General features: G+C 40.1%; 1 protein-coding gene across 6 annotated transcripts in view; it reads left to right on the plus strand.

Moving 5' to 3' along the window:
* The window catches only part of IGF2BP2 (insulin like growth factor 2 mRNA binding protein 2), a 160,261-nt gene that overhangs the window by 108,347 nt on the left and 35,521 nt on the right, over window positions 1-16,393 (plus strand). For all 6 annotated transcript variants that reach the window (XM_027109634.1, XM_027109651.1, XM_027109643.1 and 3 more), the window contains 4 exons: window positions 8,684-8,732; window positions 9,720-9,771; window positions 13,430-13,493; window positions 15,518-15,790. In XM_027109634.1, coding sequence (XP_026965435.1) covers window positions 8,684-8,732; window positions 9,720-9,771; window positions 13,430-13,493; window positions 15,518-15,790 — 438 coding nt within the window. The remainder of the gene's footprint in view (window positions 1-8,683; window positions 8,733-9,719; window positions 9,772-13,429; window positions 13,494-15,517; window positions 15,791-16,393) is intronic.

The following is a 16,393-nucleotide window of genomic DNA, read 5'->3' on the forward strand; positions in this document are numbered from 1 at the left end:
CAATGCAGCCAAAAATAAATAAATAAATTTTAAAAAAAGAGAAACACAGTTTGGTTTTGTTAACTGGCACCTTCATCACAGCACAATAAAATGCTTTCAATTCTTACATGGTTCAGATCTTGAAAAGCTGGAAGGTGACTGAGATCTTTCACTCACAAAGACTCAGCCTTACCTCTCAAGATCCCACCCTCCTGAATCCAAATGCCTGTTTGTACTCAGGCACACTTGAATGTCCTTTCCTTCTGAGAACTTTGTCTCCTGTCTGGGATTCACCCCACCTGTCTCCACTCAGCAACCCATATTTTGGGGAGGGTTCTCAAACTCTATCCTGCCCCATGAGATTCAGCACAGTGCTGACTGGGGCCAGTGATGATGAGCAAAGGCTTATTTGGCTTACAGGCAGGCACAGCTCCCAGTCCTGGGCCAGGAGAGCTGTCAACCAGGAGTCAGGAGTCAGCTGACCCTGTGAAGGAGTTTACTAATTAATACCTTTATTGCCCTCTCTGAAGGGCATTTATATTAAATAAATCTTCTGAGGAGCAAAGGGTGAACCACTATAGTGAAATTTCCAAAATAACCCTTCCTGGGAGAGATGTTTTTGGTCAGAGTCTACAATGAGGTTGACAGTGAGAGGGAAAATCTGGAAATCTATTCCTAAGACTTATTTTCCTAGCATTTGCCTGAGGTGGTACATCTTGTCCAAAATTCATTGAACTGAAGTATATACATGAAATGTAAATTTTGTCGTTGGTGACTTGACATGACAATTCGAGTGACATTTTAAGAGCAAAGATTTAAACTTGTAGACCGTGGTCAAAAATATTGCTCCCAGCTGTGAGACTGGACAGGGGATTCATCAGTACCTCAGTTTACTTCTCTGAAAGTGAGGATAACAATCCTTACTTCATAGGGGAGTGGTAAGGCTTAAATGGGATGCTTAGCGCCCATTAATGTAAGTAATAGTGGTGGTTTGGGGAAAGCTTCCTGCTAGAAACAGTGTGATGAATGTGTTGGGTGTCTCTCTGAAACATTAATAAACTCATCAAATAAAATAACTTGAAGGATGAGAAGGAAATAGTGTTCAATGAAGCCCATGGAGAAATTCTGGTAAAGCTAGAGCTAAAACTGTATTTCATTCTCTGTTGTCACAAAATGAGTTAACGAGTAGTATGGTAGATGGGAAAGATGGTGTTATCTGTAGGAAATTGTACACAAACCTTGGTAAGACTGGTCACGGTTTTCCTATGTCAGGTTTTTTTTTGCTTTATTTTAAAATACTGAAGATGTGTTTGACAAAGAAAAATATTTTCCCTGAATAATTATTTGGATTTTTTTAGTGTTCCTTCAGTTCAAATATTTCTATTTACCACTACTTCAGTAAAAGGAGCCCCCTTCACTAAAAACTGAATACGAATCAAAAAAGAGAAATTTTAGATATTGACTTCCTTTTTAAAGAGCTAAAATATTGAATATCTGAGGAATGTGATTATCTACTTTACTAGAACAGTGTATGGTGGTTTCAACCTACAGTCGAGCATACTGATTCCTTTTAACAGGAGATGATTTTAACCCTTCTAAAGGGTTTGTAGAATCCTGCAGTTGGAATGAAACTCAATGGTCATTTAATGCAAATTGTACTCATTGTACCTGACCCACTAGGGAAACTCCTTCACCATCTTGCCCAGGTGGAGCAGCCTGACCTGTCTTCTCATGAACATCTCATCATTATCTAATTACTTTTCTCCTTCTACCTCTTTCAAGAACAATTAAGAATTCCTGATGTTTTCCTCAAGAGGGAAGTCTGGAATTGTGTTGGCAACCTCTTAAAAAGTCAAGGCCTCTTTGAGAGGGGCTCGGAGGTAAATGAGTAAGTTACAAAGTCTCAGACTATTGCTTTATCATATTCACTGATTTCTTTTCTGTGATATTCAAGCAGTAGACTTTCAAGAGGTCCTGTCTCTGAATTCTCATGAAGCATGAGTGTGTTCAGGCTACTTGGGGGTTTATGGTTTTGCGGACCTGAGTTTATAGAGCAAGGGAATTTACTGAGTTCATAACTACAGTTCTCCTGGCTCAAACCCTTTGCAACAGGGCACCACAATAATATCTGATTTAATCCTTATATGATTTGGCCCATAACACTGCTAATATTCACAAGGACTTTACTCTGATCACATGTTTTTCTCCTTATAAAAAACCCCAAACCTCTTTTTCACTTTTCAACATTTTTTTTTTTTTTGCGGTACGCGGGCCTCTCCCATTGTGGAGCACAGGCTCCAGATGCACAGGCTCCAGACGCGCAGGCTCAGCGGCCACGGCTCATGGGCCCAGCCGCTCCGCAGCTGGACCGGGGCACGAGCCCATGTCCCCTGCATCGGCAGGCGGACTCTCAACCACTGTGCCACCAGGGAAGCCCCACTTTTCAACAGTTTTTATGTGGAAAGCATTTGGTTTTCTAATAACTGTTATAATACATTTATTTTAGATTCCATAGTGGCAGATGCAGTTCTTAATAATTTTGTAACAAAGTGACAACAGTTAGTTTCACTGATTAAGTCATGCCCTGTGTCCTCTGTGTGTATGTGTGTGAGAGAAAGGAGAGAAAGAACGAGAGGCGGGTGGGGGAGGGGATTACTGTAAAAGGCAGCTGAGTGCTGAATAGAAGATTGGCCGAGGCTATCACTGGTGATTCATCTGCTTCCCTGATTCATTGCTAGCCCTAGGTCCTAGTTCAATTTAGCACAGGATGTCCCTTGTACAGAATGTCCAGAAGTTTTAAGGGGAACTTTTAGAACTAATGAGGAATGGGAAGGAGAGAAAGTGCCTCAAACACTTACTAATGAGGACATGGGGTGCAGGGGAATCTGATTATAGCACTAGAGGAGCGGGCATGGCCAAGAGCTCTGGTGGTTTCAGCCTTGGCTCTGCCACTGCCCTTGGAGTCGGTTAGCACACCTACCTCTAGATAATGTACATTCCATGGTGGTTTGATTTCCTTGCAAGAATAAAACCACAGTGTCATCTGATGGAGCTCAAAATTGCTATGGAAACAGATGGGACCTAGTTGGGTAGGATCTCTCACTGAACCCCAAAGGACTCTTCCTCTGTTGCTTCTCTTGCCCACAGTTTTCCCGGACATCTTCTGATCCTTAGCTTGCCTAATTTTCAAATGGAATCTGAGATCCTATGAGGTGGGAGTCCACAATATATGTTAAGTCTTCCCTACTCAGGCCCCCAGCATGGTCAGTGCCTGGGCTAGAGTTCAGACTTGTGGTTAATTGACCGTATGCTTAAAAACGATGGCATTATCCACCTCACAAGCAAACAGGCATTTCACACACACACACACACACACACACACACACACACACACACACACACAGATGTGGGGTGATTCTTCAAAATAAGAGATTCCTTGACAATTAAATATGATTTTACTTCCCCAGCTGATTGCCCAGATATTGTAAGCAACAGATTCTACCATACACAATAACTTCTGCCAGGTCCTTGAAATTCATAACAGTGGACATCTAGTTTTATCTGAAGTTCACTCAGAGCTTTCCACTTCCTCTGGGCATCTACAGTACAAAGATAATAACATATTCATGAAAAGTACCCTGAGGCACTTACACGTTGAAGAGCCTTAGGTGAGCTGTGGTTAAGTTTTTTTTGTTTGTAGTTAAGATTTGATAGTCTACATGTGTATACCGTTGTCACCAATTAACCACAATATAGAATCCATCAAAGTGGCCAGTTCCTCAGCCAAGCAGAATAGCTGTTGGGCTATATTATTCTTTTCCTGGATGTGTAGAGACTGAGCTACTTGCTCTTTTCCACTGAACACACTTACTTGAATATGAAAGTGGGAAATTCTGAGTTCCTGAATCCCAGAGCCTTGGGGAGAGAGCCTGTGTGTCTATATTAATAGCTTGACTGCAGGTCTTATTCTGTTTTCAGTTAAAATTTTTTTTTAATCAAAATCATGTTCCTTACTGCCTTTGTTTACTCTTGTTTTTAAGGTGGACTGAGCATGTTGAAGGCTCAGACCTGGCACGCATATAGACTACAGGTGTGACAAATTATTTTGGATGGAAGGGTAAGAGCCCAAAGTTTAGAGCAGTTGCTGGGGCAAGAGGGTTTAAAGATAAAGAGATGGGGAACGGGACCGTAACAGGGTCATGAATGGGAATTTGGATGTGGTGACAGGGAGTCATTCAAAGAAGGCAGAAGCAACCAGTCATATTTGTGTTTTAGAAAGTCACTAAGTGTGGGAAGGATGGGAGAGGAGGGGAAAGTAAGACAGACGGCAGGCCAGCTAGGAGCTGGCTGTAATGGTTCTGGGTGGAGAGGATGAGAAATGTCAATTATGTATTTTTAGAGAAGCTTGATTTCTTTTTTAAACTAAAGGAACGGTGAGGTTATTCTTTTTTTTTTTTTTAAGGAACGAAGAACTATTTTCTTAAAACCAATCACTTTCCTAAGTTATTGTGTAAATTGGGCTTGTTTGCAAGCAGGGCACACTTTTATGGATTTCAAAGGGAGAAAGGTCCACATTTGTTGTTCGAGACTGAGCTGAGCACTGGGTTTCTTCTCTAAAGGAAAGAGGGGAAAGAAGTCTTCCCTCTCCCCTTTACTACCTGGCAAAGGAGAAAAGGACAGCCTGTGCCCTCCCAGGTAGGGTCCAGAAGGTCCGCCTCATAAACAGACAACAGCCAGAAATAGCAGTGCTTTTCCCAGACCCCAGAGTTCCATGTTCTCCTCTTCTGCTATGTGCTTGGCCTCTTGCTGGACAGGAGACTAGTAAACAAGAAGCCTGTCCTTGAGGAAATTTCCAATCCAGTGAGGACAGGACCAGCGCCAGCAGATAAGTGATTATAGCAAAGAGAGAGCTGTTATAAAACCTTAAGAGTGAGTGCATAGAAACAACTCTTTTTTGGAGATGCCCTGGAATTGTCTGCAAGTATGAGCTGGGTTTTGAAGAGCACACAGACATCCCTCCCAGGGAAAAAGGGGTTGGGCATCTTGGGTGCCCTGACAAGCAGGCACAGTGTCCAGACGATGTCATGGAAGTTAGCAGATCCCAAAGATCCTGGTCACTCCTAATCCTGAAAGACAGTCTCTCAGGATGTTCTCCCAGATCACCTGACTGAACTCCAGTTGAATGGGTTCTACTGCAGTGATCTCCATTTCCCCTTTTCGTTTCTGGGTTAAAATTTCGTTCCTGGGTTAAAATCCTGTTCTAAAATTAGAGATGCGACACACTAGCTTGTTAGAGAATCCTGCTTAACGAACGTTCCAGTTACTCAACTGATTGCCTGATGTGCAGTCCTCACACCAGATATTACAGGGAAGCATCATTGTTTTAGACCCATTCAGTTAGGATTCGGGATCATCTGGACTGGGCAGAGTTTTATTATTTACACCCTGTGAACAAAGGGGTTTGCCAAACAAATTAATACTTCGTTAAATAAGATTTCAAGAAGGATACCTAACCTGTTGATAATTATGGAGAAAATAAGAGGGTTTTTCTCTTTTTTTTAAAAGCAGGTTCCAGGATACTTTAAAGAAATGAATCTTTTCGATTCATGAAAGCAGCCCTGGTAGGAGTTTTAAGTGTTAATTTTTTAAAGTAAGTGAGACATGAACATGTCATTTTTTTAAAAAGCAAGCAAGACAGAAGCAGCTAAAATAAAAAGTACATGTCCCGTTTTACCAACCAAATGTTTGTAGCTACCTTTTTCTGTGCATTTACATATATATACACTTAATGACATATAGTTTTGTTTTGTGCTCTTAAAAAACAGATCAAACCTAATCTGTAATTAGCGCTCATCTTATAACATTATGCCTGAAGAGTGTCCTATGACCGTGGATACATGTCTACTTCATTCATTTTTTTTTTTTTGCGGTACGCGGGCCTCTCACTGCTGTGGCCTCTCCCACCGCGGAGCACAGGCTCCAGACGCGCAGGCCCAGCGGCCATGGCTCGTGGGCCCAGCCGCTCCACGGCATGTGGGATCTTCCCGGACCGGGGCGCAAACCCGCGTCCCCTGCATCGGCAGGCGGACTCTCAACCACTGCGCCACCAGGGAAGCCCTACTTCATTCTTTTTAACAGCTGTATAATGTTCAGTATTATGGCTCTACTATGATTTACTTATTCATCTCCCTGCTTGTGGATACTTAGATTATTTGCATTCTTTGCCATAACAATGCAACAGTATCTTCCTCTATTCAAATCTTAGTGTCTATGCAGAAGTTTCTTCCCATAGGATTTCTATCAATAAATTCTTGCTTAGCAGTTGTAGTCAATGTTTATTTATACTTGGAGATAACAAAAATATTCTTCTTTAGAAATATTCAATTTTCTTGTAAATTATGATGCCTTTTCTATAAATAGTTAGGCTTGTGACATCCTTTGTGGAGCATTCCATGTAGCCACTGTATGGGATGGTGTCAGCAGTTTTATTATGAACTCTTGCCAAAGGCAGTGTCAGGAATGAGCCTTCATAGCACAGAAGCAGAAATTAGTTCCTGGTTCTTTTTTCGCCTTCCTATCCTGACACAAGATTAGAGGTTCTACAGAATGGCTTGTATAGTCATTTAGGCAGCTCTGGTAAAGCATGAATGCGTTCTCATTTTTTAAAAATAAAACAAGACAGAAGTAGTATATGGGATCTAGAACAGAGGGATGGGGTCCCCCTTAATTTAAAAAAAAAGAGGAAACAGGAGCCCCTCAGTTCCTTCATTATTTGTTTGTTGTTTCCCCTGTCTGTGTACTTCTCTGTCTCACTCCTTTTTCCTCTCTGCATGAATTGTGACATTTCTTTCTGTGGCTGTTGCCCAGATTAAAGCCATGGAGAAATGTGTGGCTGCATATAGCAACTATTTGATACCTCTTACACAAGAAGGAAAGGAAAAGTAATGGGGCTACACTTTGGCCACTACATCTCTTCTCTTGCAACCCCCAAAGGCGATATTTATGGGATTTCAGTGCCAAGCCCTTCCATTGAAATGACCTCTTCTAATATTTAAATGCTGATTTGTGTTTTCTTTCTGGGATCTAACATATTCTCTAAAGATAGAAAAATTCTTATCTTCGTATTTCTATTCTTCTTTCTATCTAATTTTAACGCTTAAGTAAAAACAAGAAATGATCTAAATCACTCAAAGTTATCAGATATCTTAGAAAAAAAGAAAAATCTTCTGAATAAAAAGGCAGGAGAAGGCCCAAATATCCATCAATAGGGGATGGATACTTGGTACATCCGAGTAGTGTAAAATAGAAGGAGGATATTCTCTATCTGCCAATACAGAAAGATCTTCAGGACATTACTGTTAGGTGAAAAAAACAAGATTCAGTGAGTGTGCAGAATATGCAAATATTTCTATAAGAAAAGGTGGAAATAGGATTGTATATTTGTATTTACTAGTATTTGCATAAAGGAACTGAAGGCTACACAAGCAACGAGTAAGACTTTTCATGGAATACCTCTTTAAAGTGTCCTGATTTTTGAATTAGGACTGTATTACCTATTAGAAATAAAAATAATTTTTGAAAAGGAAGCTCTGCATTGTTAGGTAAGATCCTCTTTAAACCTACTGTGTATGTATTCCATCTCTCATGTTTGAGCCTAGGTACCTTTTGGGGTAGGGTCACTTGCAGGACTATGTATGTTGAGGAGGAAGGGAATAATTCTATAATTAGAACATGTGTGGCAATTTAAATTCTAACTATTGTGGTAGGAAATTGAAAAGGCAGATTTGCATCTAACTAACCTGTTTCTTTAGCTTGTTCAGACTTCTTGGGTTTGTTCTTTATTTTTTTCCTCAAAGTAATTGAAAGTTTTATTTATTTGTTTAAAACAGCTGTGTTTTATTTTATTTATTTATTATTATTATTTGGCTGCATTGGGTCTTCATTGCTGCGCGCGGGGGCTCTCTAGTTGCAGCGAGTGGGGGCTACTCTTCATTGTGGTGCGCAGGCTTCTCATTGCAGTGGCTTCTCTTGTTGCGGAGCACAGACTCTAGGCCGAGCACGAGCTTCAGTAGTTGCAGCACACAGGTTCAGCAGTTGCAGCACGTGGGCTCAGTAGTTGTGGTGCATGGACTTAGTTGCTCCGTAGCATGTGGGATCTTCCCGGACCAGGGATTGAACCCGTGTCCCCTGCATTGGCAGGCGGATTCTTAACCACTGTGCCACCAGGGAAGTCCCTAATTGAAAGTTTTAAAACAAGCTGCTCTTTTTTTTCTTCTTTTAATTTTTAAATTGAAGTATAATTGATTTACAATATTACATTAGTTTCAGGTGTACAGCATAGTCATTCATTTTTTGTGTGTGTGTGTTTTTTTTTTTTGCAGATTGTATTCCATTATAGCTTATTACAAAATGTTGGGTGTAATTCTCTGTGCTATACAGTAAGGCATTATATAATGATAAAGGGATCAATACAAGAAGAGGATATTGCACTCATTAACATTTAGGCTCCCAATATAGAAGCACCTAAATATATAAAGCAAATACTAACAGACATAAAGGGAGAAATTGACGAATGGCTTAAAACAAGATGTTCTTGATTCACAATCAAAATCCCTTGCTGGTGTCTTGGTGAACATAGTGAGAAAGTAAACTCAAACTGTGGTCTTAAGCCTGTTTGTTGTGTCTGTGCTTTTATCTTTTACAGGAGCAGGAAAATTCAGATTCGAAACATCCCTCCTCACCTGCAGTGGGAGGTAGGCCAATGTCATTTCTATATTTATTATCTTCCTGCTCTCTTTCCTCATTTTATTTTTTAATGGGTTAATAAGGGATTTTCTCCCTTTTTTAGAGTTCCCTTTCACATTTAGGAATTAGAGGTCCTCAGACTTTCCCTTCTTCAGTGCCCCTAATGTGCATGATCTGCCCTGAGTTTGGGGTCAGATTTGTCCCTTTCGTTGTGCAGGATGTGCACTTTGATCCCTTATGTTCTGTCTTCTCAGAAACCAAGCATCAACAGACAAACTGTGAAACAAAATACATACCTTGCTTGTGATTTTTATCCCATGATTTTATAAAAGATTTTTACCTTTCTAAATTATGATTTGGGGAAAAATAAAATAAATGGAAAACCCATAAGAATAGAAGGTTCTTTGTTAGTTTGAGCAAGTTTTTTGTTTATTTTGAATTAGTTGCTATGAATAACAGTTAAGACATATTTTCAGAGTTGTAAAACTTCTTACAAGATTGTTACCTTGAAATAAAATAAGCTAGAATATGAGGAGTGGCTTTACTGCATTATTGAAAAACATACTGCCCCATGTTCCCCAACCCAAACAAAATCAAAATAGCCTTAAAGGAAACAGAATGTTTTGTCTAATGTTTTTATTCCTTTAAGAAAAAAAGTTTTCATTGTGGAAAATTTTGAACATATACATATCTCATTACTTTGTAAAATAAGGAGATCCCTAAAGGAAAACTGAAGGAAGAAGGTTAAATCTTCCAGAAAGGAGAAGTGATCTTTGTACATTATTCTGCTTCTCATTTCAAAAGCAGCAAGTGGGTTCCAACCATCATGATGAACGTGATTGTTAACAATTACTAAGACTCCGAAGCTCTGCTGTGTTTCCTCAGTGAACGGATTACTTGACAGCCAACAAGCAAATGAAAGTCCTGTACATTTATTCAGTTCTAGCTGCTTTTATGGAAGATCTGAAATTCTGACAGCAAAGCTTCTTTTTCAGGTGTTGGATGGACTTTTGGCTCAGTATGGGACAGTGGAGAATGTCGAACAAGGTAATAAGTGACGAAATTAGCCTATTGAATTTTGAGAGGGATATTACCTGTTATTTCTTATAGGTCGGGTCAAATCCAAGGACAAATAATAAGTTCAAATTCCTTTGAAGCAAGCTTCCTAGAGTGTATGTTTGTATATCTGTATGTGAGAGATGTCTGTATCCGTCTGTCTATATCGATTTTTTCAAAGAATGGTTTTCAGGCTATTTTTCTTATACTCTTTAATGTACTCAAGCACTGGACAAATGCTGTCAGGGTGGGGGAAGCTTAATTCACTTGCAAGTAACTGGATTTACACTATTACAGCTTTCCTCTTCCTGGTTAAGAATAACATATCCCTAATACCTTGCGCTGAGTGTTTCTCAAGGTGTAGGACTCCTACCCCAGAATCGCCTGGAGTGCTTGGGAAAATGCAGATTCCTAGGGCTCACCGTAGACAGACCTACAAATTAAGACTACGGGGGAAGAAGTCATGAATCTGTATGTTCAACAAGCACCCCCAAGTAATTTTTGTGTGTACTCATTTGAGAGCCTCTGTCTTAGGAACAATGCTGTAAATCCCCAGAAAACATATATTCTTTTTCCTGCCGCCCTTATTTTTGTCTTCTAAAACATGAAGTGCTATGATTTTTAAAGAAAAAAAAAAAAGGGTACCTCAGCTGATATCTTATGTAGCTATTTAAGAGTCCCTGAAAAGTAGATTCTAAGCTCCTGATAGGACAGGCAGTAACATGTGATAAAGATTATTTTTGCACTGACCTAGAAAGCAGACTATGAATTCAGTCACTTACTGACTGTGAGCCCTTGTAAAAGTCACTTAACCTTATTGGCTCAGTTTCCACATGTGTATAATGGGGAGAATAAATTTACCCTTCCTGTATCACTGAATAGTTGGGGCACCCAGAGAGAACCTGAATAAATATTTACAGACAATGGAGTCATACATAATCGTTAAAGTTCACTTAGGAAAAATCACAGAGAATCCATTTTCTCATATGCAGTCTGTTCTATCTGCCAGTATAATTAATATAATAGTTTTAAAGCAGTAGTTATTCAAATGCTCTCCACTCCTGAATATTAAAAATATTATTAGTCAGTTTCATACTGCTGACTGCCCATACCCAAAGGTGAAGGGAAAGAGCTCAGAAGGAAGACATGATTTACAAGGATTCTGTTTTCTCAGTTCTTGTTATTTCCCTCAAATGGAAAAGAAGACATTCTAATAAGGAATGGATTTAGTAGGCAGGATGACCTTCCAGACATGAACCTGTAGAAGTTACTAAGACCATGTTATTAAACTTAGGACAGTGCCATGCAAGGAAGAAATACTCCAGGTCCCTGGGGGCAGTTCACAGTTCCAATGGCACCTGTGCCCTGAGAGCACCCAGTTTCTAGCTGCCTCACAGCTATGGGATAGAAGTACTGGGGTGTTGTTTTGTTCTGTTTCATAGGTGATTCCTGATTCAGCAGGAAAACATTTTCAGTAGGATTTTAAGGAGAGCTTTCATGTCCAATGAAATAAAGTATTTCAATGGAGCTCAGTTTTTCCCAGAATCACAGGTCTGATTTCCTGAAGACAGATGTCTTTCAAGAACAAAGAATATGACTAAGGAGTAGAACAAAATCTGAGAATCTAAGACTTCTAGTGGATAGCTTTATTCGGGAGGTTCAAAGCCAGCCTTTCTCCCGTTTTGGAGTCTTCAACCTCATCTGTAGCACTACGAAGTGCAGATATGAGGCCTCGTAGCATTCAGTGTGTCAGCACCGCAAGAGGATGGTTGTGGGCTGCACATTCTCTATTTTGCACTATGAGGACCTCTCTGTGTATTAGCAAAACGAATACCCCCAGGCCAAGGCAAGGGCTGGGCTCAGCACCGGTGACACGTAAATCTCAGTGGCAGTTCCTTCCTGAGGATTATGCCTCCCCTCCCCATAAGGGCTGCAGCTACTTTGAAGTTATTGGATAACAGTGGTCTTTAACCTTTTTGAGAATCATATGGAAATTACAAGCCAGAAAAATCCACGTACCCACAATTTTGAGTATTTGCAGGGAAGTGGGGAGGGTGAGTAAAGAATTCCTGAAGCTCTAACATGGATTCAAGATTAAGAATCCCAGGACTTCCCTGGTGGTCCAGTGGATAAGACTCCAGGCTCCCAGTGCAGGGGGCCTGAGTTCGATCCGTGGTCAGGGAACTAGATCCCCTGTGCTTCAACAAAGAGCCTGCATGCAACAACGAAGATCCTGCATGCCGCAGCTAAGACCCAGCACAGCCAAATAAATAAATAAATGTTTTTTTAAAAAAAGATTAAAGGGCTTCCCTGGTGGCGCAGTGGTTGAGAGTCCGCCTGCCGATGCAGGGGACCACGGGTTTGTGCCCCAGTCTGGGGAGATCCCACATGCCGCGGAGCGGCTAGGCCTGTAAGCCATGGCCACAGGCCCTGCACGTCCGGAGCCTGTGCTCCACCACGGGAGAGGCCACAACAGTGAGAGGCCCGTGTACTGCAAAAAATAATAATAATAATAAAAAAAGATTAAGGATCCCTGCACTATAGGGTTTTATTATTATTTTGAAAAGCACCTCTACTGTGGTTTTCTTGAATTATCCTCACCTTAATGTTGTTAATTCCAAGTCTCCCAATAGCTTAAATGTTTTAGTGGGGGAGGATGTGATTTAGTTATGTTTACTGGTTTTGGGGAAACCAGTATTTTTGGTTTAAGTTTACTGACTTAGATTGAGAAAGTTTTGTCTTGCTGTTTGAATTCATTTTTTATGTCTGACTTTGGAAGAAGAGGCAAGCAATTATGAACCAAGATAAAGCAACTCACAAGAGTGATCCCTTATTAACCACTCTTAGAATTTGTGTGTTCTCTTCAGTCAAGTGGGTTGGAATTGTCAACTTTCTTTATTCATTGTACACAGTTACTAGATTTAACTCACACAGTCAGTCAAGGAGGTCTATCAGAGGGGAACAAAAATAGTAATAGTTCAACCTTATCCATGAATGAAGAATTAAAATTAAAATACTTTCTTATTATTTTATACATATATCCAGTTATTTTTAAATAAGTGCAAATTATAACAAAACTCATAGTGGTACAATAAATTGATACAAACTTTTAGGAGAATAATCTGAAAACAATCATTAAAAAGCATTATGTTCTTTTACCAATTATTTTCTTTCCAAATTACCCTAAAAAAAATAATTCAGAAGAACACAAATCAAGTGATATTTGCAACAGTGGTGATTTTTATCAACACTAGTCAGAATAGCAAATACTGGGAATAACCCATTTGTCAACAATTAAGGAATGGTTAGGCAAAAGTCATGGCACATTTATTTGCTGCAATTTTATGAAGGCATTAAAAATGAAAAATCCAAAGAAAATGTGCATATACATATACATGTGCAAAAGTGTTGATAAAATTAGTGAAAATGTAGTTTTGAGTTGTATATACAATTGATTACAAATGTGTATATACAGTTGATTACAAATTCCTATGAATGCGCATGAATAAAGATAGAGATTCAAGTAACTCTAAGAGATAGGGCAGTGACTTTTTTTGTGCATTTTTCTCTAAATAAGTTTATTTACATTAGCCAGATGGTGGCAGCTTTTTTTTTTTCTATGACAATGTAGTTTTTGCTTCTTTCCTAGTCAACACAGACACAGAAACTGCCGTTGTCAACGTCACATATGCAACAAGAGAAGAAGCAAAAACGTAAGTGGATTTGGGCTTATTTCCCTTCAAATTTGGGCGTGGGGGGGGGAGTGGAGCTTGTCTTTGAATTCCATTGAGTCCTGTATTTATAAACCTTTTCTGAAAAGATGCAGAACTTTGACACATCAGTGGAGCCCCAGGGCATTTATACCAGAGTGTCTGTTTGTTGATTGTACAGAGATTTTTATCTTGAAAAATGTTGAGCCTTGGCATCAAAACCGAGGTGGGAGCTGCATCTTGATATAGTCAGGAATAGAGGGCACCACGTCTGTGACATTGTGTCCACTAGAGTCTGCTTTGATGGCCACTAGGAGCCACTTCCACCTGGAGCTTCCTCCATGCACCATGAGGAAGAAGCCCAAGCCCACTTCTGTCCAAACTCATTGAATGGATGCTGAAACCTCATTTTCCCTCTATGAATATTAAAAGAGGGATCCACCTTAGTGACATCAGCCTAAGGGAACATTGTCATCTAGGAGTGGTTCATCAAAGAGCACCTGGCTCAGGTTCTTTTTCCTACTCATATTCACCTCCTAATCCCACTCATGGCTACATTTCTTCAGTGTTGGTTAATTGTGAGCTTGGCTGTTAACACACATGGGACTGAATTTTTTTAAAAAACAACAACAACAAAAACAAGTTCCTTTTTGTAGAGGGTCCATGAAGTGCCTGTCAGGTCATTGTAACTAGAATTATGGTCACATGTGGCATAACATCTGTATTGGTTACATGTCCCAGGATTATACTTTTATTTCTTTTTCAAGGTTGCCACACCCATGAATACATGGTTAACCCATTCTCATACCACTGGTTTTCAAAATGTTAATGTTGCATTGAAAAAGGCAGTAGTCATTTGCTGTTGACTTTTGCACACGTATGTAAGCAGGATACATATACCAACAACTGAACCTTTACAGTTCTTGTCCATCTGCTTCTTAGGTAGGCCCTCTGTACATGATATTACTTTGTTGCTTTTATTGAATTCAAAAAGTGCTGCTTTGTAATAAATTCGTAAACCCTAAACAATAACCTTGTAGAAGAGGGTTCATTTTTTCACATGCTGCCAAAGACACGTGAAAAAATGGTTGCACTTATGTATAGTTGTTAAGATGCAACAGTGGGATTTATCAAATTGATAAGTCTTTTAAAATCATAATACTTTGTACTTCTGAGGATTCAAGGAAACAAGTGCTCTCTTAACTGCTATGGGATAGTACATGTTGAAACCTTTCCAGAAGGATACTGAGCAATAATGACTTAAAATGTTAGAATTCTGCCTACTCTCTGACCCAGCAATTCCATTAGGAATTTGTCGTCCTGTTTGCAAAGTTGTAGTTGCAAAGATGCCCATGACAATACTGTATGCAGTAGTAAAAGATTAGAAACATATATATATATATATATATATATATATATATAAAACAATAGCGAATCAGTTGCAAAAATGATGGCAAATCAATAGAATGTTAAACAGCCAGTAAAAACTAAATTGCAGGGTATTTAATCATTTGGAAAACTGTTTAGAGTATTAACTGTTTTTAAAGGTTATAAAGTAGTATGTATGGTATTAATCCATTTGTATACATAATAATATATTTATATTTAAGAAAGCTATAGGATGGGCTAGGATGTTTTTCTTATTTGTGCTTATCTACTTCTGAATTTTCAGTAATAACTGTATTACAATTAAAATTTTTAAAAAAGGACAATTTTATGCCAATATTTTACAAAGAGTTTTTGATGATGGGGATACAGCCTTGAGTGGTGAAAAAAAGCAGACTGGCACATTGTATATCAAGTCTGACCAGGCCTGCACGTTGTAATTACGTGTTTAATTTGTTAACCACAAGCCCTGAGGGAGCAGAGACGGCACGTGTCTTGCTCACCGCTGCATCCTTAGTGCCGAGGACGGCACTCACGTAGGCAACTAGTAAAGGAGAGTGAATGAACCGGTCCATTGACCCTGGGGGGTCTTCTCCAACACTGTTCTCTAACAAAGCTCACTTGCCCCTGCTGCATTTCAGAGCCATCGAGAAGCTAAGCGGGCATCAGTTTGAGAACTACTCCTTCAAGATTTCCTACATCCCGGATGAAGAGGTGAGCTCCCCTTCGCCCCCTCAGCGAGCCCAGCGTGGGGACCACTCTTCCCGGGAGCAAGGCCATGCCCCTGGGGGCTCTTCTCAGGCCAGACAGATTGATTTCCCGCTGCGGATCCTGGTCCCCACCCAGTTTGTTGGTGCCATCATCGGAAAGGAGGGCTTGACCATAAAGAACATCACTAAGCAGACCCAGTCCCGGTACGTGCCTCCGGGGCTTCCTTTGCTTCCTTCTGAGGGGTCCCCTGAGTGCTGGTGGGTCCCGGCCATTCCCAGGTTGCTATTGCTTGCATCAGCAGCGGGGGGCTGTGCTGTATGGGACTATGGCTTCTTTAAATGGAACTACTAACAGACTAACACAAAGCCCAGGGGCTTTAATGAGCTTTCATGCCAGTGACCTAAAGGTCATACCCTGAAACACTAATAGTTCATAAACAAGGTACTAATGACCTCACAGTCAAGAATTGTTCTCATAAGCTATCTGATACCTGTGAATACATCTACATGTTTTTAAAACAACAGAGGTATGGGGCTGAACGTTACGGGACCCTAGAACCCGCGTATCTTAGCTCTTGCCTCCTCTCCTGCGTCAGAGCCCTGGGTGGTAGTCATTCTTTGAGACCACCTAGGGAGTCTCGCAAATAGCTACATAAAGGAAATGGGTGAGTCACTGTTACATTGAGCAATAAATAAAGTACATTAGTCTTATGTTTAGTTTTCTGTTTAAGGAGACTGAATTGGTAGTAGGAGTTGTAGTGGATAAAGTGACTTGTGAGGTTGCTGAGTTTTGTGTGTTCATAAGAC

This window comes from Aethalodelphis obliquidens, unplaced genomic scaffold (assembly GCF_003676395.1).
Source record: "Aethalodelphis obliquidens isolate GAN/ISIS:26980383/991018 unplaced genomic scaffold, ASM367639v1 scaffold1, whole genome shotgun sequence".
In the NCBI taxonomy this organism is placed as follows: Eukaryota; Metazoa; Chordata; class Mammalia; order Artiodactyla; family Delphinidae; genus Aethalodelphis; species Aethalodelphis obliquidens.